This window comes from Gobio gobio, assembly GCF_949357685.1.
Source record: "Gobio gobio genome assembly, chromosome: 9".
Lineage (NCBI taxonomy): Eukaryota > Metazoa > Chordata > Actinopteri > Cypriniformes > Gobionidae > Gobio > Gobio gobio.
In genome coordinates this window covers 13,834,431-13,858,131 of record NC_137115.1, presented here as the reverse complement: position 1 = coordinate 13,858,131, position 23,701 = coordinate 13,834,431, and the positions used below count along the sequence as shown (strand labels likewise).

Below are 23,701 nucleotides of genomic sequence, written 5' to 3'. Positions count from 1 at the left end.
TGTAAGGCCTCAAAATATTTTAGAATGCATCGCCTTATTGTTCCATGGCGACGCGTCATGCTTCTCACATGACACAAAGCTGCCATAATAGCGCTGTATGACAGCTCAGCTGTATCGGGTTCATTTCGTTTCTTCTTTTATTCAAAATATTCACAAAATTGCTAACTATGTCATGAACTATCTGATATTCTGATTTTCAAATGTGTGTGAGTGAATGTGTGTTAAATGATCTATACTGCGCGATGGGCGGCGCAATGTTAAATTGTGCTCAGAGGATCGGATCTGTCGGATTTACATCACGCAAATTCATTCATGTTTCATGAAATACACGAAAAAAGTGTATAAGTGTAAAAGACTTCTCAAGCTACCCTTTCCGCATCGGGGAGGCAACTTCAGCAGCTCAAAAAGGCCTCTCCCAACAGCAGATCCAAGCTCTCGGGAGATGGTCCTCATATGCTTTCTCAAAACTATGTCAGGACCAACTGGTACCGCATCATCAAGCCCTCCAAACCCTCTGAATGCCCCCCCCCCCCCCCCCCCCCAATCTACCGGGAGGTTTTGTCTCTGTCCAGCGAGCATTTATCTCCCAGTGGACGCAGTGAGAAATCGCCTGGTCAGGCACTCATGCTTCTCTTTTCTGTTTTCAGCCTTTCAACAAGAAGTGGAAAGTTTCCACGCAGTGAGTCAGCGGAAAGTTTCCACGCAGTGAGTCAGTGGAAAGTTTCCACGCAGTAAGAAAGTGGATAGTTTTCCACGCAGCGAGAAAGCGGATAGTTTTTCACACAGTGAGAAGTGGATAGTTTTTCACGCAGTGAGAAGTGGATAGTTTTCCACGCAGTGAGAAAGCAGATAGTTTCCATGCAGCGAGAAGTGGATAGTTTTCCACGCAGTGAGAAGGGGATAGTATTCCAAGCAGCAAGAAAGTGAAAAGTTTTCACGCAGCGAGAAAGTGAAAAGTTTCCACGCAGCGAGAAAGTGGAAAGTTTCCATGCAGCGAGAAAGCGGTAAATTTCCACGCAACGAGAAAGCGGTAAGTTTCCGCGCAGCGAGGAAGTGGAAAGTTTCCATGCAGCAAGAAAGTGGAAAGTTTCCACGCAGCGAGGAAGTGGAAAGTTTCCACGAAGCGAGGAAGTGGAAAGTTTCCACACAGCGAGGAAGCGGAAAGTTCCAAGCAGTAAATCAATGGATAGTCGTCCACACAGTAAGACAGTGGATAGTCGCCCATGCTGCAAGATAGTGGATAGTTGCCCACGCAGTAAGATGGCGGATAGTTGCCCACGCAGTAAGATGGTGGATAGTTGTCCACGCAGTAAGATACTGGATAGATGTCCACGCAGTAAGACACTGGATAGTAGCACACACAGTAAGATGGTGAATAGTCTCCTCAAGCGAATAAGTTTCGACACAGTGAGAAAGTCGAAGATTCCAGCAAGGAAACAGTTCATTTTTTCCCACAGCAAGAAAGTGGTTTAAAAAACTTACGCAGCGAGAAGTGGAACGTTTTCCACACAGTAAGGAAGCGGATAAAACCCTCTAGATTGATATGTTCCACTAGTGGAAAGTTTCCACTTGGTAAGGAAGTGGATCGATTCATTGCAGCAAGAAAGTGTAAAGTTTCCATGCAGCAAGGAAGGGGTAAGTACCACAAAATCTCTAAATCATAATCTCATATTTCTTTTTCCTATTTTTTCTTCCAGGCGGTCTCCCACGTACAAGACCACACCATGCTCCCATGAAGAACCGTGCGATTCGTGAACTAACAGGGGCTGCCCACTGGTGACACAAGCCGCTCACGGGCCCTCCTGTTCAAACAACCAGGCCCCCTCTCTAAATGCCAGCCGCCAAGCTCGGCACTTCTTGGGGGGGTATTTAGCAGGCAGCTGTCCTATGCTCTTTAGCTTTTGGGGGGTACTGGGTTCGGGCCTAATTCCGAGCTCGAAGCCCTCCCCCCGGACAGCACGCCAAATACGCATTGAATTACTCTCTATAAATTATATGTAAGTGCGAACTCGTGAAATTATGTTTTATAAACAAGGTTTGGGAGAAGCACGTTCAGATAACTGACACAGGCGGAGAGCACTCAGCTAATCAACAATAGGATATACATGCAGAAGTCCTACCTCCGTTTGTTGACAGTTCTCAGCAACCCTTCCACCACCCCTTCGCCAAACCTTTTAACTCTAAAACCACTTACATATACGGGGGGTAATGGGTTCAGGCCTAATTCCGAGCTTGAAGCCCTCCCCCCGGACAGCACGACAAATACGCATTGAATTACTCTCTATAAATTAAATATAAGTGCGAAACTCGTGAAATAGGTGATTACGATGGCATCCTGCTTGGAGACAGGGTATATGCCTACAGGCAGTATGATGCCTTTCCCTGACCCAAACCCCAGACCACAAACCCGTTACAATGCAGCTCTAGCCAGGACAAGGGCATGCATTGAAATTACCTTTGGGCAACTAAAGATTAAGATAAAGATTTCAGTGTCTGAAAAGTCTGAGGGGTTCCCCTGAGAGGGCCTGTGACATTATTGTTGAATGTGCTGTATTACACAACATTTCCACTATCAGAAAGGAGAGGACCCCTATGGTGGAAGTGCAGCCTGATGGTGACCTCCAGCCAGTGCACTTGGACCAACCTAGTGGCAGAGCTGCACAGGACAGAATTGTGGAACACAAATTTTTATAAAAGACAATACGCTTAGTCCCGAGAGTTTTATTTCAATTATTCTTTGTAAAGGAAAGTAATCAGCAATAAATCTTTGCAAGTAATCAGTCATCTTTTGCCTGCAATAAGAGATATTGTTATACAAGGTCAACAATACTACTGTGTAAAATAATACATTAGCACTTACTCTGAAGTTCTTTTTGGAGCAACTCTATCTGTTGTCCTGATATTTTGATATTTTGTCCCCATGAAGTAGGGTTTACCAGGACAAACACACACACACACACACACACACACACACACACAAAGTTTGAAAAAATTGTAGTCCATAGATTCCTAAATGGTCTTCTCACACTACACTCAAAAAAAAAGGTTCTATATGGCTCCAAAAATGGTTCTTGGCTCGTAATCATAGGGGAACCTTTTTTAGTGCTATATAGCACCAATTTTGGTGCTTCAGTGGTTCTTCAGCGGTTCTTCAGAGGTTCTTCACCGGTTCTTTGACTAAGGTGCTATATAGCACCAATGTTGGTGCTTCAGTGGTTCTTCAGAGGTTCTTCACCGGTTCTTTGACTAAGGTGCTATATCGCACCTCTGAAAAACTGCTGAAGAACCACTGAAGCACCAAAATTGGTGCTATATAGCACTAAAAAAGGTTCCCCTATGATTACGAGCCAAGAACCATTTTTGGTGCCATATAGAACCTTTTTTTTTTTTAGAGTGTAGTACTCTCCAAAAAACATTGCTTTGATGCGTTTGCTTGCTAACTTTTGGAAGTCTATGGTTATACTGCCACTTAGAGGTCAAAAGCAGCAAATCCTTGTTCCCACACAGGTGGATGAGTAATTCAGGATGAGTAACATATGTATGTTCGCTTGGACGGTTCTTGTTAATGATCAGATTGCAAAAGGTTCACTGATTCAAGGTGGCATTCCAGGTCTTTTTGTACCACACTCTAAAAACAATTGTGCTACATAGTACTAAAAGTGGTTCTTTGGTTTGTAATCATAGGGGAACCACTTTAAGTGCTGTATAGCACCAAATCTTGGTGCTTCAGTGGTTCTTCAGCGGTTCTTTGGAGTGGTTAAGGTGCTATATAGCACCACTGCCATACAAAGAACCTGTTAAGCCCCTTTAAAGGTTCTTTACAAGCCAAAGAACCACTGTTGGTGCTGTTTAGCACCATTTTTGTTGAATAAATAAAATGCTTTATGGCACCTCTTATGGGTTCTACATAGCACCATTTGACAAAGATATGTACACCATTTAAAGATATGGTGCTATATAGCACCAAAAGTGGTTCCCCCATGATTACGAGCCAAGAACCACTTTTAGTGCTATATAGCAGTGTTTCCCAACCACAATCCTGGAGGCACACCAACACTGCACATTTTGCATGTGTCCCTAATCAAACACACCTGATTCAAATGATCATCTTATTAGTGGATACCCCAAGACCTGAAATGGGTGTGGCAGATAAAGGAGACATGCAAAATGTGCAGTGTTGGTGTGCCCCCAGGATCGTGGTTAGGAAACACTGCTATATAGCACCTTTTCTTTTAGAGTGCTATCCGCACTTTTGAGATTAAAGATATTGTAAATAATTAATCTATCTGTTCAAATTTGAGGTTGTCAAATGTGATTGTACATTTATGTAAAAATATATATAAAGTATAGTAGTATTTTGTAGCTTGACAAATACATTTCAAAGTACTGATTGATGATGCCAGTGAACCATTGGGAGTGCTGTGGATGATTATCTGTCTGGATGTGAAAGAAAGAGGTTGGGAAAAAATTTCTTCATGCTCGCTAAACGGAGCCCTCTTAATTGTCAACTTAGATGGTACAGTAGCTTCACTAGTGCTGTTGCGGTGCATGCAATATTTTATGTACTAAATTGCATTTAGTAAGCAATAAATATAAACATTCAGCCATAGACCCTCCATGGGCAAAACTCACAATACAAAAGACCCACAATACAAAGCAATTTTATCCTTCCAGCCCTCCTAAAGCTTGGGTCTAAAGTCTAATGCCAGGAGAGGGGTTGGTTAGCAACATGTCTTAAGTCTTTCACCATGAAATGACAATAGAAGCACTGGGGGAAGTGAGCATGGTGTGTGTTTTCATGTCAAGCAAAAGACAGAACTGAAGAGCAGGGAAGGGGGACACAGTGGCCCTTAATATATGCAGCACTATTGTGTGGAGTCAATGCACCATGCTAAAATGGGGCAAGTGAGGGAGAAGAAAAAAACAGTAGACAAGGAAGGAAGAACATGCAATGAGGATATAAGAATATGTGTCTCGTGGACATCCATCTTAACCAGGTTGCAGGCATGTTTCTGTCTCTTTAGCTTAGCAGCACCTCTAGAAATATATTTAAAAAAAACAAGTCTTAAAACTTGTTATTCAGCTTCTGTTATTCAAAAGACTGCACATCATGTGGTGAGGAGACAGTCTGTGGGTAAAAACCACAACGTGCACAAAGCTTTTCTAATAGCTGATTGGAGTTTGAAACTGTCAAATGGTTACAAGCACGAAAATACAAGCTGAAAAAAGCCAGACTGAGACCACAAAAAGAAAAGAAGCCAGTAGAGGTAAGAAAAAAATATCTGTGTTTTATATCTCTTTTGTTATATGTTACAGCACTCTGTAAAAGTATTAGAAATTCATGGTTGCATTATGACAAAAAGAAATTAAGTTTAAATTTAATCAGCACTTGAAACACAGAGCAGGGGGATGAAGCCACACCCAAATCTGTCAAGCAAAAAAAAAAATATTATAATTTAATTGTATGGTTTTATAGTGGATGTTCTGCATTGTTTTAATACAGTAGCTGGAATTGAAAGTTAAATGAATGTACTGGTCAAAAGTTTGGAAGATTACTATTTTTCATGTTTTTGATAGAAGTCTCTTATGTTCATCAAACCCACATTTATTTGATAAAAAAATGCATAAAAACAAAACAGTAATATTGTGAAATATTACAATTTAAGATAACAGTTTTCTATTTTAATCTACTTTAAAGTATCATTTATTTCTGTGATGTAAAGCTGAATTTTCATCAGCCATTACTCCAATCAGTGTTACATGATCCTTTAGAAATAATTTCTAATATGCTGATTTAATGCAGTTATTATCAATGCTGGAAACAATATGATATAAAAAAATATAATATTTTTTTAAACCTGTGAATTTTTTTTTCAGGATTCAATGATGAATAAAAAGTTTAAAAGAACAGCATTTGTTCAAAATATAAATATTTTCTAACAATATACAACTTTACTCTCACTTTTGATCAATTTAACACATCTTTGCTGAATAAAATTTACTGACCCCAAACTTTTGAAGGTAGAGTATATTGTTACAAATAATTCTATTTTAAATAAATGCTATTCTTTTTTTTTTTCTTTTTTTTACTTTTTATTCATCAAAGAATCCTGAAAAAAAAAAATAAGTAGCACAACTGTTTCCAATATTGATAATAAATCAGCATATAACAATGATTTCTGAAGGATCATGAGACTGAAGACTGGAGTTATGGCTGATGAAAATTCAGCTTTGCATCAAGGAAATAAATTATACTTTAAAGTATATTAAAATAGAAAACAATTCAATTATAATAATATTTCACAAAATTAGCCTAATGTTTTTCTGTATTTTTGATCAAATAAATGCAGGCTTGATGAGCATAAGAGACTTCTATCAAAAACATAAAAAATAGTAATGTTTCCAAACTTTTGATATACAGAATATGTATTGTATACGAAATAAGTTTTTTGGTCAAACATGACCAAACATTTGGTCTCAAACTATAACTTATTAATTTTGAATATAAGATTCATTCTGTTGTTTAAATCATTAACAGCAAAATAAACTGAAATTGAAAAATGAATATGAGATATTATTGTTAATATTATGTGCCACCACTGCTTTGTTTATTTAAATAGGCCAAAATATATGTTTGTATGTATGCAGCTATGGAGAGCTGGATAGAGTGGTGTGTGTATGGTAAAGCAGCTTATCACATCCTGTAGATACCAACAGCTTGTTTGAGCCTTATCGTGAGCACTGTCTCATCATCCTTTGCAGGTGTGATGCATCTTTCTATAACAGTTCAGGTGTTTTGACCGGTGCGGAATGATGTGTGAAAGAATGGGCTCCTCGGCTTTGACCCACCTGTGTGCCCTGGTCCTGTTCATCTATATGCCAATATGTCAAGCCTTCCTGCCCAACTTCTGGTCACGCGTACTTACGTTGTCCTGGGATTCATACACACACCAGTACATGACAGAACAAGCTATACTCAACATCACAATGGAAACTCTGAGCAGAATGGAGGATCATCAACATGATTTAAATAACGAGGAGTTGGTAGGTTTCATGCTGTTGAATTTTTCCAGTTCTTTTACTGCTGAATGCAATTGATTCTGGTAATATTCTGAAGGTTGTGAGTAGCTAAATCACTCGCATATGCGACTAAATTTCACGCTAGGTGACTAAATAATGTGTCCTTAGCTATTAAAGTCTACATTTTTACATGCCAGTGACTGAGCTATAGGCTAAGAATAAGTTTAGCACAGATATTTTCAATGTGTGTTGCGTCCAATGACCAGTTTAGGATGCCTATAGGGCAACTATAATGTTCTGACTGAGCGTTTGACAGGAAAGAACTAATATTTCGATTGAGTAGGCTAAAATAAAGTGGAATACATTGAATTGGACCGCACAGAGTTTTTTGTTTCTCTCTCTGTCTTTATTACTATAAATTAATTAAACCATTCGTTCACAATTTGAGCCTGATGAATCTTGACATTGTCATCCTGGAATATGGCCATAGGTAAGATAGCCAGGTAGTCAGACACGAGGACACTAAGTTTCCAACAAAAAAATGGGTTTTATTGTACCCAAAAAAAATAAAGAAAAAACACCAATACCAAATATAAAGTTAATCAACTTAATCTAACAAATTCGCTAGCTAGACTTAACTAAACTGAGGTCAGCAAAATAAGCTTTAACTCAGCATAAAGGAAACATAATGAGAACTGAACAGAACAAAGCTGACCCCCAACTAAGACAACAGGCAGGTATTTAAGACAAACGGTGAGCTCACTTAAACAAGACAGGGGAAAAGATTAGAAGGATTAGAAGAACTGTTGCCAAACATATAACATGCTAAAAACATAATAATCACTGCAATAATGATCCAATAGACTCTTAAGCATTTGCCTATTAAAGACCAAACAGCGACTTTCTTTTTTGGCCTATATATATATATAGACCTCTATGTTTGTAGCGACAAAAGTCATACTAGTCTTATGGAGATTATGTGTATATTGTGAGTATTGATCTCACTGATCTTTTTGTTCCAGTATACTGGGCTTGGTCGGGGGTTTTGGCATGCTGTGGGTGAGGTAGCAAGCGCTAACGCTGCCATGGACTTCCTAAGCGCCACACGGTCTGATCCAGTGTACCACTTTGACTCTGAGAGGGTGGAAGGAGCCACGCAGATGCTGCGAGAGTTCTGGAGCAAGACCCTGCTGCTGGCCCAGGCTAAAGAGTATCAGGGGGCTAGACACAGTCTGGGCCAGCTTTTTCACTCATTACAGGTTGGCTAACACATATATGTAATACACTGTTTTTAATGTACGTCTGTGCCACCAGTGTCACCAGTCAGAATTGTAAGAATTAATGACTGTTTTCAAACAGGTTTCTAGGATATTTCCACCCCAAACTCATGACATTGGTGGAGCCAATGTTGTGTCAGGAGTTTTGTTTTAGCTAGTACCAGTCACCGTATTCACACCTTTCAGGGGAAATCTATCAATGATGGTTTCCTAATAGTTACATATTTGCTTGGATAGCAGAAAGTATTTTAAAATAATAAAATTATGTCGGAAATATAACCTTGCAAGCAGTGCTCCAACAAGTATGGAATTGTGCTTCATGTGACCCAAGTTCAAGTCCTGGCTCAGGGTCCAATACCAATCCCATTCCCTTCTCCTATCAATTCCTGTCTCTGTGTCAACTGTCCAATCATAATAAAGAACAAAAATGCCTTTAAAATACATAAAGAGATTACAAGGCTCAAAATGTAAAACAAGATTCTTATTTATTATTATTCTTACTTTTTTTGTGTGCATATGTTTGTGTACAGGACTTCTACAGTCACAGTAACTGGGTGGAGATGGGTCAGCAAGCCCTGTATCTCCACCTTCTTCACCCAGAAGAGCCTTCAGTTCCTGTAGCCTCAGGTGACTCCCTTGTAATATCATGAAACAGTCACTATTCACCAAAAATATCTTATTGTAACTAAATAAATCTCTATTGTTTGCAGGGGACACCCCTACCTGTGCACAATGCTACAGATTTAGCTGTTACAGCAATCTCCTGGAGGAAATGATTCGCCAGACAGAACCGCTACTGACTACTGGCTATTTCAGCACTTACCCTGTCAAACCTCCAGGTATAGGCATCATCGTGTAACTTGAGTTACTAAAACATGTCCTAAACGCATTTCACCTAAAAGTTAAAAAAAAATGACTTATATTTTGGCTAAAGAAAATGAAACCTATTTTTACGATAAGATTTTGCATTGTGACATTATTTCTTACTGTAATGTTACTTTTGAGATATTTATTTAATAATGATTAATTTATTATTTTTTTATAATGCCAACAACAAATACAATTACTGGAATGAATAAATATGCAAATTTTGATCCCCTTATTTGTAAGTCAGTTTCGAGAACCATATCTGCTGAATTAGTAAAGGTAAACTGAGTTATGATTCATTCTGATGATTTAGTAAGTTACTTATAAGAAAAGCGTTGTCTTGCTATTTAAAGGCAAGTGCAGTCACGGAGGAATTTTGGACAGTAGTCGTCACCAAGGAGCTGAAGGAGGAATCAACAAAGACAGCACATCTCCGCTGTTCTCCCCTCATCACTTCCTCCATAAAGAAGCTGCCCATCTGGCTACCACAGCAACCCTCAGAGTGCTCCAAGACCTCCGCAAAGAGGTGGGGCCCAAAAGCTTCCTCAGGTCAGAGGTCACTTCAGTTTAACTTAAATACTGCTTACAGTGATCTATGAGGCAAGAAAGGAATTTCTGTTTTACTTTAGACACCTCTTTTTTGTATTGAGTGCATGAGAAAAGGTTGGTCTGTCTGTGAAGTTTTACTTTCCTGTTGCTAGTTTACTGAAAGTTGTCCAAATATGCAAAACACATAACTGATGTAGTCTGTGGAAACCTGTAGGCTTTTCAGTGTCCAGCAGCCCCCAGCATTGGTCTTCGTCATGGATACCACCGGCAGCATGTTTGAGGAGATCACAGCTGCACGTCTCCGAGCCTTCTCCATCATACAGGCCCGTGAAAAGAGCCAACGCACTAGTCTGCCTGGCACCTTCATCCTGGTGCCTTTTCATGACCCTGGTTAGAGTGATATCCTCTGCCTATAACAAGCACATTATAACACTGAACAAAAACCTATTCTGAGTTTAGGGGCTTTCGCACCAGAAGAACCTTTTCATAGTTCCTAGAACTAATGGTGGAAGTGCCCGGATTTGTCATGTTCACACCACAGGAACTAGGAACGATTTTAGTTCTTGGAACTTCTTTTGGGGGAACTAATTTAGCTCCTACTTCACAGTAGGGTCTAACCCAGCACAATAGGAACTACCAGTGACGTAAGTGTACACTGATGTGCGAAAAACCAGCATCCGGCATTTAAAAAAAAGCTGTTTATACACACTGATTATAGCCTACATATTTTCTACATATAATAACCTCTCCATAGATGGACCTCTCCACCTTTACGCTTAAGAGAAAATTCCAACACAACTTTGAGGGGACCAAGCGAAACATGATTATGTATTTCTGCTCAGCTAGCGACATTGGACATCAACCACACGGCAAACGCTAATACTTTTTCATGTACTGTCTACTTTCTTTGTATAACAGTTCTATCTTATAACGTATTAGACAGGATTGTTAAACAGATTGTAAACTAATGAAGAAAGAGAATGTGAGAGCTGTGTGCTTAGGCTCTGGCGTTCTCAGCGCCATCAAAATAAAAGTCACAACAACAAGCGCGTCTGGTAGTTCTACCACCCTGGTAGTAAGTTCCTATAACTAAGTTCCCTGAACTACCCGGTGCGAAAGCCCTTTTAGTAAACTTTGTTGTGTCACTTCAACAATATGTGCAACTGGCATATGTAAAAATTCAAAGACAAATTAGATGTATTTATATTTAATTCTGTGTTGTGCACACTGATGATGAAGTCTGTTATATCATAGGTTTTGGGCCAGTAATGGAGACAGATGACCCTCATCAGTTCATGCAATTCATGGAGGATCTGACGGCTCTTGGAGGTGGGGATGAACCAGAGATGTGTCTCTCTGCTCTTCAGGTAGGCCTAACCATAAAATTGTGATCAGACATTCTCTGACATTATGAGAAAACACTGAACACAACTAAACACAATTATATCAGACTTACTACTGATATAATAACAAGGGAAAACCCCATATTTTTGGACCACCAATCAGCATTTTGAGGGTGAGGAAGTTTTTCATGGTATGGTAAATTGGAAAAATGTAAGGAAGATAAACAGCACAAACCTCTTCGAATTAAATCATTTAATAAAAAAAACCTTTCCCTATTTACTAGTTGACTAAAATAGTAAACCATTGTGCTAGTCCGCAATCCTATGGAGCGCATATACTAAAATATATAACTTGAATGTAATGAATAAAAATCTTACTTATGAGTGTACATTTTGATATATACACTGCGTGCAGAATTATTAGTTGGTTTACGTTGGTTTTTTGATCTTTTTTTTTTTCAGCCACATTTTACCAATTCCAAACCACATTAATCTTAATAACTACTATTAATTTTGTATTTAATCATTTATAAGTGATATATAATTGATTCTTATTAAGTGGGGGTCATTTTTTAGGATTCTTCACCAAACTTAAGTCTCTGAGTTCCTGACACCTTGCACTTCTGGAGACTCCAGGTAGGTTGCAGTTCTGGAAAATGATGGAGCTGGAGACTAAAGGGTTCCTGATGGTTTCACACTTAATTATTCACCTTAATTCTTAATTCTTTTGCAGTTAACATGTGTCTTTTCTTCACCACCTGTTTTTGTCTGACCCTGCAGACCCAATGAGCATTTCACTGTCCAATGGTCATGCCTTAACTACAATGCCTACTGCATTAATATTGCATCCTTTTTATGGGCATTTAATACATTTCGACTTTTCAGTCTGAGTTAAATCTCTTTTTTGGCTCATTTTATCTGTAAAAGAAAACGTGCCTAATAATTCTGAACACCTGAATATAAGGTGTTTTTCATTTCCAGCCTTCATGAACAATTATATATCACTTATAAAGGATTAAATACAAAATGAATAGTCGTTATTAAGATTAATGTGGTTTAAAATGTGCCTGGAAAAAAAAATATGATCAGAAAATCAACGTGCCTAATAATTCTGCATGCGGTGTGGTTATAATGCCATGGTTGAGATAAATAAAATCAATTGAGTACTAATTACAATGATGTACAATCTAAGTGTGTCTCTATCTGTGTGTGTCTTATGTGTGTGAATGTGTCTGTGGATCAGTTGGCTCTGACCCATAGCCCTCCGCTGTCAGAGATATTTGTATTCACAGACGCCTCTCCTAAAGACCATCATCTGCAGAGAGCAGTCCAGGCTCTCATACTGGAGAAGCAAACAAAGGTAACTCACAAACACTGGCTACATTCAAAGCAACAGAAATGCTATTATACATTCAATAATGAGAAGTATTAACTCTTTCCCCGCTAAACACAGAATTTTTTTGTTTAGTTATTTGTAAGAAAACACTTCCCCGCCAAACACAGAATTTTTCGGGTTTCTGTGTTTTCACTGTTATACGCTAGGGGGCGCTATTACACATCTTCTGAATGAGTACAGAATCTCTTGATTAAAGCAAAGGCGAAGAAGACAAAAAAAAAACAAGCGATCCTATGTAAGGAGATGCATATGTAAAATAATGTGATCATCAACATTAATCAGCATATAAATCAAAACTATCTAATGTTACTGAATGAAATGTCAACCCAGGTGACATTTCCCTTTTGACCCTTTTTAATTGTGGACTTTTCGTTGTGTTGTGGATTTTTCGTTGTGTTGTGGCTTGATTTCGTTGTGTTGTGGTTTCATTCCGTTGTGTTGTGGATTTATTTCGTTGTGTTGTGAACTTATGTATGCTTTTTAAATTTCGTTGTGTTGTGCACTACTGGGCCACCGTAGGAAACGATTCAGACATGTAATGCTTTCAGTTGAGGCAAATGAAGTCGCAAATGAAGAAGCAAATGAAGACGTTAGTTTCACGCGCACCGTCGCAGCACACACACACACACACACACACACACACCAACGGCTCTGGTCTAGAGACACAAGAGCGCAGCGCGGATCATATGCGCGAGACAACAAAACATATCGGATCCATTTAAATTCTGCACAGAGTGCTGTATTTCAAAGCGATATGGAGGAGATTATGATGATAAACGGTTAGAGATTAGGAGGAAACTGTGGCTTTACCAAACAGAAAGGCTCTAGTCAAACTGTGGTATTAACAAAACGCTATTGGCTGTTTCAAAAAGGGGGAGGAGCTGCTTACAGCTGGAGCCGTTTCTGGGGAAATTACGTCAACACATTGAATAATGCTGCGCGTTTCAAGACACTTCAGTGGGCCTTTAAAAGCAGAGGGTCTGCTCTTTCTTTTGATATATTGTATGCTCAGATAAATTCAAAATATTCTATGGGCCATTGCATTTTTGTGAAAATGATCAAACCTCTGGCGCTGGCTGGCAACTTTTTTTTTAAATGCTGGCGGGGAAAGAGTTAATGGAAAAAGTTCAGTCTAATTAAAAAAATACTATTTATTCAATCTTTGTGTGTTATGTGTGTTTATTAGAGAGTTTGTTGTTTTCCTAGCAGCATGCTAACGCCAAACTGCATTGAGTCACTTATGTGGAAAGCTGGATTTGATACATATTCCAGATTCATTTATGAAGTTCCATTTTAGCTAGGAAGCTGCCTTAGAAAGGAGTTGTCTATGTAGGCAGCTATGTTCAGGATAGTGTTTTCATCCATCTAATCTCAAAACATGTGCTAGGTGAACTTCTTGCTCACTGAGGATCTAAGCCTCAAAGGACGAGAAAGAGGGTTAAGAAAGATAAAAAGAAGAGAAACTTTATCTCCTGGTAGATTCTCTCTGTATTCCTCTCTTTCATCTTTATCTGGAGGAATGACCATCTTCACGACAAACAAAGACATCCACAAAGTATCAGCCATTGTAGAAGACACCACTACCTCCAGCAAGGTACAGTCAACTGGAAACGCGAAAGGACCGAAAGACCATAAAGTCGGCCTGTTTCAAGAATTTCATACAGTCAGGATTCTGGACACAGGATTCTTCATAACCATGTTTCTTTCTCTAAATAGGTGACTCTGCTTCACACAGAGGGTGAATCGGATTCTTCAAACTCCTTCAGAGTGGACAAGGCTGTGACAAAAGTTATGCTGCACATCACTGGTCAGCTCACACATTGTGAGCTTGTCAGTCCCTCAGGTACTCACACTAACGTAGAGAACTAAAAAAAAAAAAAAAAAAAAAACATCGACAAATATTCTCCAATGAACATTACCTTATATAGGGTCATTTGATTTCCAGATTAACTTAACATACCAAGTCACAAAGACCAAACTGCCACACTCTATTCTTAAAGGTTATCCCAGGGTAAACTCAAAAATTACAGTCAATAGTCAATTACTGTAATTAAGTGAATAAACTAGAGGAAAGCTGGAGAACTTGCACTTGCAACAACACAACTATTGTCTCAGGCCTCCATAATTAACTCCTCTGGTTCTACTCGCACCTCTCCGCCCGGGATTCGGCCCAGTGCAGACATGTTTCCCAAAGACAAGTTTCCAATAACTATACAAAGAGGGCCCAATCTGTACCTTTATTAAAACACTTACACACTTACACTTACAAGAGCTGATGCACTTCATCTTAAACCACTTTATTCTCTCTCTGCTTTAGTCTGTATCACCTACATCTCTGTACTATATTGCACCTTTCTAAACGACTATGTAACTTCGTATTCAACCACTTCACATGTTACAGTCTCTCCAGGATGAATCATTTGAATTGTAGTATTCCTCATTTGTAAGTAACTCTGGATGTGATGTATCTTTCTCTCTCAGGTTTTCAACAATATCTTCCTGGAAGTGATGGTCCTCTGGCAATGCTGGACTCATCAAAGGGTCTATACAGAATAAGCCTGCTGCCTCCACTAGAGATAGGTATATGGCAGCTTTCGATCAAAGCCACTGGACCAACTACATTCAGCATCCTTGGTAAATATGCCAGTCTTAACTTAATAGAATTAAGTTAGTATTAAAAATAAGTAACAAAAAAGTGATGTGTGTAAGCCTATACACACATTTTTGTGCTATTCTATGCTATTCTTTTTGTTGGAAATGGCTAAATGTGTTTCAAATTTCTTCAAGTTTTTCCAAAGTGGCATTAACTGATGTTCTGTAGGTGATAGCAGCTTGGACTTCCTGTACTATTTTGCAAAAGAATCTAATGAGACACATCCAGGACTAAGGAAAACGGAGGGCAGTCCTATAGCAGGTCTTTGTCATTGTTCCCTGAGCCATTTGTGTAATGTTGCATTTAGTTTACAATTTACATTTTCATTGTTGTTGAGTTGAGTTCTTACCCTCAGATTTCTTCTCAGGAGTCCCAGTATTTTTAGTGGTTGCGGTGACAGGCCTCTCACCCAATGAGGAGGCTTCATTCAGTCACATGACCCTGTTGGGACCCAAAGGCGAGAGCCTGCAGAAAGTTTTGCTGAACTCCTCATCTTCTCATTGGTCTGGAGAGGAGTTAGTGGGCTACATGGACTCAGTTCCCAGGATGCCATTTACCATGCGTCTCTCTGGAAAGGATGGTAGGGGCAACCTGCTCGAAAGAGTTTCCTCTGAGATGATTCAACCAACACACGTACAAATACAGGTATTAGTGAATTTGAGAATAATGTACTGGCAAAATGTCAAACAGCCAAATGAAAAGTTCCCCTTGTCCCCAGGTGCTCTCTGCTCCACAACTTCTCCCAGGTCACAGTTCGACTGTGCAGTTTGAAATATTTAATCATGGTCCCAACCGTCACTTCAGTCTTTCAGCAGAAGATGACCTTGGGTATCTCTCCCACCGAGACCAACACAGGTGAGAAAGGTAGAAAGAAAGAGCTAGTTAAATGACACAAATACTACAGGTTTCACTAAAATAAGGTCTACCTGTTTATCAATAGTTTGGTTAAAGATGAATATACACTATATTGCCAAAAGTTTTGGGACGCTTGCCTTTACATGCACATAAACTTTAATGACATACCATTCTTAATCCATAGGGTTTAATATGGAGTTGGCCCACCTTTTGCAGCTATAACAGCTTCAACACTTCTGGAAAGGCTTTCCACAAGGTTTAGGAGTGTGTTAAAAGTGCCTTTGTTAGGTCAGGTACTGATGTTGGACGAGCAGGCCAGTCAAATTCCTCCACACCAAACTCACTCATCCATGTCTTTATGGACCTTGCTTTATGCACTGGTGTGCAGTCATGTTAGAACAGAAATGGGCCATCCCCAAACTGTTCCCACAAAGTTGGGAGTATGAAATTGTCTTGGTATACTGAAGAATTAAGTGTTCCTTTCACTGGACCTAAGGAGCCAAGCCCAACTCCTGAAAAGCAACCCCACACCATAATCCCCCCCCTCCACTAAATTTTACACTTGGCACAATGCAGTCAGACAAGTACTGTTCTCCTGGCAACCAGCAAAACCAGACTCGTCCATCGGATTGCCAGACAGAGACACGTGATTGGTCACTCCAGAGAACACGTCTCCACTGCTCTAAAGTCTAGTGGCGGCATGCTTTAGGCCACACAAAGTTTGGAGGTCTGTTGCTATTGACCATGCAGAAAGTTAGCGACTTCTGTGCACTGTGCGCCTCAGCATGCACTGACCCCGCTCTGTGATTTTACGTGGCCTAGCACTTTGTGGCTGAGTTGCTGTTGTTCCCAATTTCTCAACAGTTGACCATGGAATATTTAGTAGTGAGGAAATTTTACGCATGAACTTATTGCTCAGGTAGCAACCTATCACGGTACCATGTTTGAATTCATTGAGCTCCTGAGAGCAACCCATTCTTTCACAAATGTTTGTAGAAGCAGTCTGCATGCCTAGTGCTTGATTTTATACACCATTGGCCATGGAAGTCATTGGAACACCTAAATACAATGATTTCGAGGGGTGTCCCAATACTTTTGGCAATATAGTGTTCTTTCATATTCCAGATATTAGATATGTCCCTCACAATTATTCCTTTTTAGGCTGTTTATCGGTGTGAAGAGCTCTGTGAAGAGGGAGGTTGAGATAAGGACCCCTCATAATGCTCCGACAGGGAAGGCAATCACCCTGACTCTGACTGTTCAAGCTGAAGACTCACCAGACTTAAACTATGCTGTGGTACACCTGACAGTGATACCGGAGGTAAGAACCATCACAATGTTTTGTAATGAAGAAGGTCCCAGGTTCAAGTCCTGGCTGAGCCAGGAGCCATTTCATTGGCGTTTCCTTTCCCCCAGTTTCTGTGTGAGTTTCTCCCTCAATCCAAATACATAGATGAGAATTGGAGACACTAAATTGTCCATAGGTGTGAGAGAGAATGTGAATGTGTGTACCCTGTGATGGACTAGCCATCTGTTCATGGTGTTTCCCCAACTTGCGATGAGATGCTGGCTTAGGTTCTGGTGATTTGGAGAATGGATGGAAGATTAATAAATGCAGTGGATTTTTTTTTTTAAATGTATTGTTGTTCAGGATACATTAACTAAATGTTAATACACTGAATTGTATTGTAAAGTGTTACAGTTATATTAACCCTCTGGTGCTCTTCGTTTAGGGGTTGCATTGGTTGTCTTCCCGGTCATAAGTGACCAGACACCTAAAAATTAAACTTCCTCCACCCCAGTAAAACCAATGCAATTTATTTTTCTTCAATAATATTTTTTCTTTTTAATTTTGTATTTTAAGATGATTTGATGGTATTTTTTAATATTTATGCAATAATTATGGTCTATTTTTTCCATTGAAAATGATAAAAAACAATAAAAAAAAATAATTGTAATTAAAAAAAAATATATTATTGCAGTATTTCAGGTTAAAATAGAGACTAGGCCTTCAAAATAATTTTTTTGAAGGCAGATTAGCGCCCTCTATTTAAGAAATCGTGCAACCATGGGTGTAATCACTAGAGGTCTCTATGGAGAATTCTAGTTCTCTTTTTTTCTGTGAATTTGTGTTTTAGCAGATTTCCCATTCATTTCTTATGGTGTCATTTTTGACGGAAGAGCACAAGTGGGAGTATTTTTTTACGACCACTTAGCATGCTCGAATTATGACCCCAATTTTTGTGTGTTTACATAGCTAATGCTAGAAAAGTCACCAAGTTTCATATCATTCTGATGAAGCGGTGATTTCGAAAAATTCAAAATGTGGTTCATAGGTTCAGTTTTTCATAGGTGTGTGTGTGTGTGTGTGTGTGTGTGTGTGTGTGTGTGTGTGTGTGTGTGTGTGTGTGTGTGTGTGTGTGTGTGTGTGTGTGTGTGTGTGTGTGTGTGTGTGTGTGTGTGTGTGTGTGTGTGTGTGTGTGTATGTGTGGGCATGTTTTCGTGAAATATCAGGACACAAATGTGTATAATGACATGGGTATGACATAGGTATTACAAAAAGAGGGTGAAATATGAGGACGTTCCCCATGTCCTCACTTTTCAAAATGCTTATAAATCACACAGAATGAGTTTTTTTTCACAGAAAGTGAACTGCACAGTCTCCTGTGAGGGCTAGGTTTAGGGGCAGGGGCAGTGTAAGGGGATAGAAAATATGGTTTGTACGGTATAAAAACCATTACGCCTATGGAATGTCCTCACATTTCACAAAAACAAACATGTGTGCAGGGACGGATTGGTAATCTGTGCGTTCTGGAAAAGTCCAGAACGGCCGTCCAACTGAGGGCCGTCGCCCGGCCGTCGGCAAAAAAAAAAAAAAAAAAAAAAAAAGTCTATGGCTAGCAGAAAACGTAAGGAGAAAGGTGGATGGGGGAAAAGTTTCCAAGTCTCTCGAGTCGAGACTACTGGCTTTTTGGTTGCAGTGCAACTGCCAGCACACTACATCACTTAGCTACACTGAGACTGTAGAGGACCAGCAAGTGGAAGCTGAGCCTGAGCTTCCACAGCCTGGTCATGATGAGGAGGGACAGACAGAGTTAACTTCACACCAGCAAGAGGTCCTGGTAAATGCCAGTAGTAGCAGGACACATTTTAATAGGCTGCCTTTATCCCTATCTTAGTGAATTGCATAGTCAGCTAGCTATCAACATGGGTGTGCATGGGGTGGAATGTGTATTCGTTTTAACCGAATCGGCACGGGCGTCACTGCTCGGTGCATGAATTTACATGGAGAATACACAATATAAAAATAAATAAAACTTGCGCGAAAATTAATGTGTGTGTGTGTGTGTGTGTGTGGGAGAGGTGCGGGCGCGATGCCGCGATCGAACAGTGGAAACATAAAAACAATACATACTCCGTCATTTTGTTCATACAGGACATCATTCAAACTGCAAAGTGTTTGCTTATATTTGTGTACACTCGTAATAAAACAAAACATTGTGCTTTTGTCAAACTGAACTCTTGTCAAACTGTAACCTACTGTCATCTAACACACACGTACACACACACACACACACACACACACACACACACACACACACACACACACACACACACACACAGTTTAAAAGCAAAAAATATGCATCCAACCCCATTTAAAAACAGTCTGTAGGTGTCATCTTTTGGACATTCATCATCGTATTGCATTGGTTTTCATTTCTTTCATTCACTTTGTTGTATATGAGAGGTTGTAGTGATGAGCTCACATTTTCTGCTAGAATGAAGACTAAGGTATTGAATTAAACGGGAAAACATCAGGCATGCATTGCTACCACTCTAAACGTGCTAACATACAAGGAAGGGGGCTAAATAATTGACAACTTTTGTTTAACCAAAAAATCCTAGCTTGCACTTTCTGTCTGTCTTCCATCAGAGTGCAGTTTTTCCTTGTCTTTGGAATTGGCACAATGTGGTGGTTGTTTGTGAAAGCTTCACAGATAAAATTAATAGGGCCTAGCCATTTTCATCATTTCACACCCTTTACTCCTTAAGTTTACTAGCCCGTTAGCCCTAACCTAACCCTAACCCTAACCCTAACCCTATAAATCAAAGTTTATTATCATCATTGGTTTTGAGATGTTACTTGTTGTGAATACCTTGTCTGATAGTCTGACAGTATTGTGGCATAGTACATCCTGGCTAGTGTCTGTTGCGCATGGCTAAGGGAGAATGGCCGGATGATGGGCCTATTTGGGAGAAAGTCCAGGGCTGTTTTTTAGCCCCAGTCCGTCCCTGCGTGTGTGTGTGTGTGTGTGTGTGTGTGTGTGTGTGTGTGTGTGTGTGTGTGTGTGTGTGTGTGTGTGTGTGTGTGTGTGTGTGTGTGTGTGTGTGTGTGTGTGTGTGTGTGTGTGAGAGAGTGGATGTGTCAATATCACACTCTTGATGTTTTAGAGTGTCACCCCTTTACTGCTGTGTACATTTTTCAGCATTATGGCCAATTTGTAGATTGTACACACAAATATTCGGTGAATTTTTGTGGTTTTGCCGATTTCCCATTCATTTCCTATGGGGGTAATTTATGACCGAAGACAATGAACGCTACTTTTTTTTTTTACAACCAATTAGCATGCTCGAATCATGACCCCAATTTTTTTTGTGTGTTTACATTCCTAATGCAAGAAAAGTCACCAAGTTTCATATCATTCCGATGAAGCTGTGATTTTTAACATTTCAAAACAGAAAATTTTCAGGTCAGAAGTGACCGAAGAGCACCAGAGGGTTAAACAGATAGCTCCATTCCAGTTACAGTCATGCTAATAACCACAATGTATTATCCACATAATATCTTTAAGGGGAACTTATTCCGTCCAATTACTAAAAATTATTTTTGTTTTAAAATAACCAGTTGCTCCTTGCAAAAATTGAGATGACATGACATCTAATACAATGGCATTCATGCATTTTTAAATATGACTCAAGATTTCCTTTTTGGGTCTACTGTCTCATATGTGAACTAGCCTGTTACATTAAACATTGCGAATGTTTTTTAACATGGTCTTGTTACAATTCCAGGAGCCTGACAAAACTCCTCCGGCATGTTCTTCCCTGCATGTGGAGTCCTCTTGCCCCTCCCTGTGCTCTCATGGCAGCTGGAAAGTCTCACTGGTAGCAAAAGACAGAGGTCACTCTGGACTGGCATCCATACAGCTGGCACAAGGTGAAGGCATCCTCATTCTGTCCGAAGTGACTAAAGAGAGAAGCATACAACATTTCCCACACCGTTATGAAGAGACCACAGGAGGAGTCCATCTCCCTTTGCTACAGCCACAAAAAGACACCTCAGAAATCAGTAATCACCACCTTGGAACAGGAGCTGAACATGGAGATCAAATGTTAGAGGGAGTCCAGTTAGTTCATGGGGATCATCCAGTGAACATCAGTGAATGGACTAAGGGGAAGCCTGTAATGATGCATTATTCCTCAGGCTGTTGTGCTCCTCAGGCAGAGCTGCTATTGTGGGATAGAGCGGGTAATATGAGAAGCTGTCCTCTCATAGCCAGTCAGCAGAGGGCGATACGAGAAAACAATGGGGCTCACAGTGGGGAATTTACTTCATTGCTAGTTCTCATGTTGTGGGGTCACTTAGCTTTGATTATTGTTACGTTCTGAGACGTATTGTGTATATGTGATGCTTTGCTGGTCCTGTTTCTCTCGCTTTCTCTGTTGTTGTATTGCACGTTTGCTTTTGGGTGTTTCTCAATCGGAAGGCTGCATCCTACCGAGACTGCGTCCTTCCCAGTCCAGTCCTTCTGAGGCTTGTAGGCTAGTGTCCTCCTCAGCAATTAAACACTAGAATGAGTCGGTCTAGTAAGTGTGCATGGCTACCTCACGTACGTTCCTGCCCCCACATTCACGTCATTTTGGAAAAATACTTTGTATTACAAATCTTTATATTAATTGACTTTCTATTAATGCAGTGAATGACAGCTGTCTGCAGCCTCCCAGCAGCTTATATTATTGTCAGTTAGTGTTAGTGATAAATGTACAGCAAAACAAAAGATAACATCTACTGTATGCTTTCATGTCTCAAAACGTTATTTTTGTCTTACATTTCATAATAAACTCAGACAAGCTCAGTACCAACTCGTTTTCCATCAGTTTATTTTAATGAATTTAAATGTGTGCAAAGGCCGAATAAAGGATGCAAAATGAAGGCTGCCTTCCAAGGATCCTTCAAATTGAGAAGGCCTTAAGCGACTTTTGATGACGTAGCAGCCGAGATACGCAGACATCGTAGGATGCAGCCTTCCGTTTGAGAAAACCCATTGTGTGTTTGCTACAGTGTGTTACTACTGCTAGCTTGCCTGTTGATCTGCCTGTTGTGTGCAGTGTGCATTTTGGTTTTGAGTTGATAAGTTGCTGTCAATCTTTTCTCCTTTTTTTGTATATTTTGTAAAGTACTGTAAATATATTTTCCACACTTGGAAGCTGTAGGGTAATTTCCTTTGTAAATATTGTATTTTTATTTGGTTTCTTTTGTTAGGGAATTTAGTTTTTCCTGTTAGGAGTTTATTGGACTATGATCCCAGATAAAAATTTGCTTGATTTACTGTTTATTATGCATTTATATGTCGACACAAAACACATACTACTTTTTAGTGCTTATGCTAGTACACAAGCCACATAAAAATAAGAATTGTCTCTCAGGGATGGTATATTCTGGAAATTATGTCTTTACATGACAATTGTATTACTATGTCAGAATGACAACATTTTAGTACAAACAAAAATGTACAAGTAAGTCTAATTTAATGATTTCAAGTTGTCACAGTTTATAACATGCCAAATTAATGGTGTGTGTAATCCACCTTTTATTTTAGAAGCAATAAAAATTCTGCACTGCAAAAAATGCTCTTCTTATTTAGTATTTTTTTCTTGTTTCCAGTCCAAATATCTTATATCAAGATGCATTTACTAGATAAGTAAAATTAAATTTTTTCTCTAATCAAAGTTTTGCGAGTTTTTGCTTAAAACAAGCAAAATTATCTACCAATGGGGTAAGAAAAATAATCTTATTTCTGTTTGGCACAGAAACAAGAAACAAGATTTCAATCTGAAACAAGATTATTATTCTTACTCCATTGGCAGATCATTTTGCTTGTTTTAAGCAAAAACTAACTTAATTTTGATTTGATTTTCAAGATAACGAGAAAATATATCTTATGCCATTTTACTTATCTAGTAAATACACCTTGATTTAAGAATTTTTAGATATTTCGACTAGAAACAACAAGCACAGTGTGCTTTTACATTGGGCATTTTTGCCTGTTCTCACCCCCTTGGACATTGCTGAAACATAATGTGGTATGGCCCAGAGAGAGAAAAGAAAGACATTGCCACAATATTTATGGCTAGGAAATCTCATTGTGTATGTAAGTTACTTATTCTCTTAATTTAACATGCTCCAGAGCTTGAATTTACTGGTTTACTTCAGAGCTACACAAGGCTAAAAAATCCAGCATAAACCAGTTTGAATTCCATATTGTTACAGCCGGTTTATGTTGGTTACAGCTGGAATCATGCTGGCCTAGCATGGACATGCTGTTCTCAAGCACAACTGAGCTGGTGTACAGCTTGTCCACCAGCACTCCCACTTCCCATGCATAATATTGTGCTGTGACCAACAAGGCTGTATTTGAGTTTACAATAAAAAAAAATAAAAAGCTGTTATGTAAACTAA

The 23,701-nt window shown here is 39.3% G+C and overlaps 1 protein-coding gene across 1 annotated transcript; it reads left to right on the top strand.

The window, feature by feature from the left end:
* Positions 1–5,221: 5,221 nt before the first annotated feature.
* Positions 5,222–22,864, top strand: vwa7 (von Willebrand factor A domain containing 7). The gene is made up of 17 exons (XM_079825111.1): positions 5,222–5,267; positions 6,763–7,044; positions 8,043–8,279; positions 8,828–8,924; positions 9,008–9,136; positions 9,518–9,713; positions 9,928–10,103; positions 10,968–11,080; positions 12,300–12,416; positions 13,840–14,046; positions 14,169–14,295; positions 14,934–15,086; positions 15,274–15,366; positions 15,473–15,750; positions 15,824–15,960; positions 17,122–17,281; positions 21,034–22,864. Exons 2-17 carry the CDS (start codon positions 6,811–6,813, stop codon positions 21,628–21,630), a joined length of 3,051 nt encoding a protein of 1,016 aa, XP_079681237.1. The 5' UTR covers positions 5,222–5,267; positions 6,763–6,810; the 3' UTR covers positions 21,631–22,864.
* Positions 22,865–23,701: the final 837 nt, after the last annotated feature.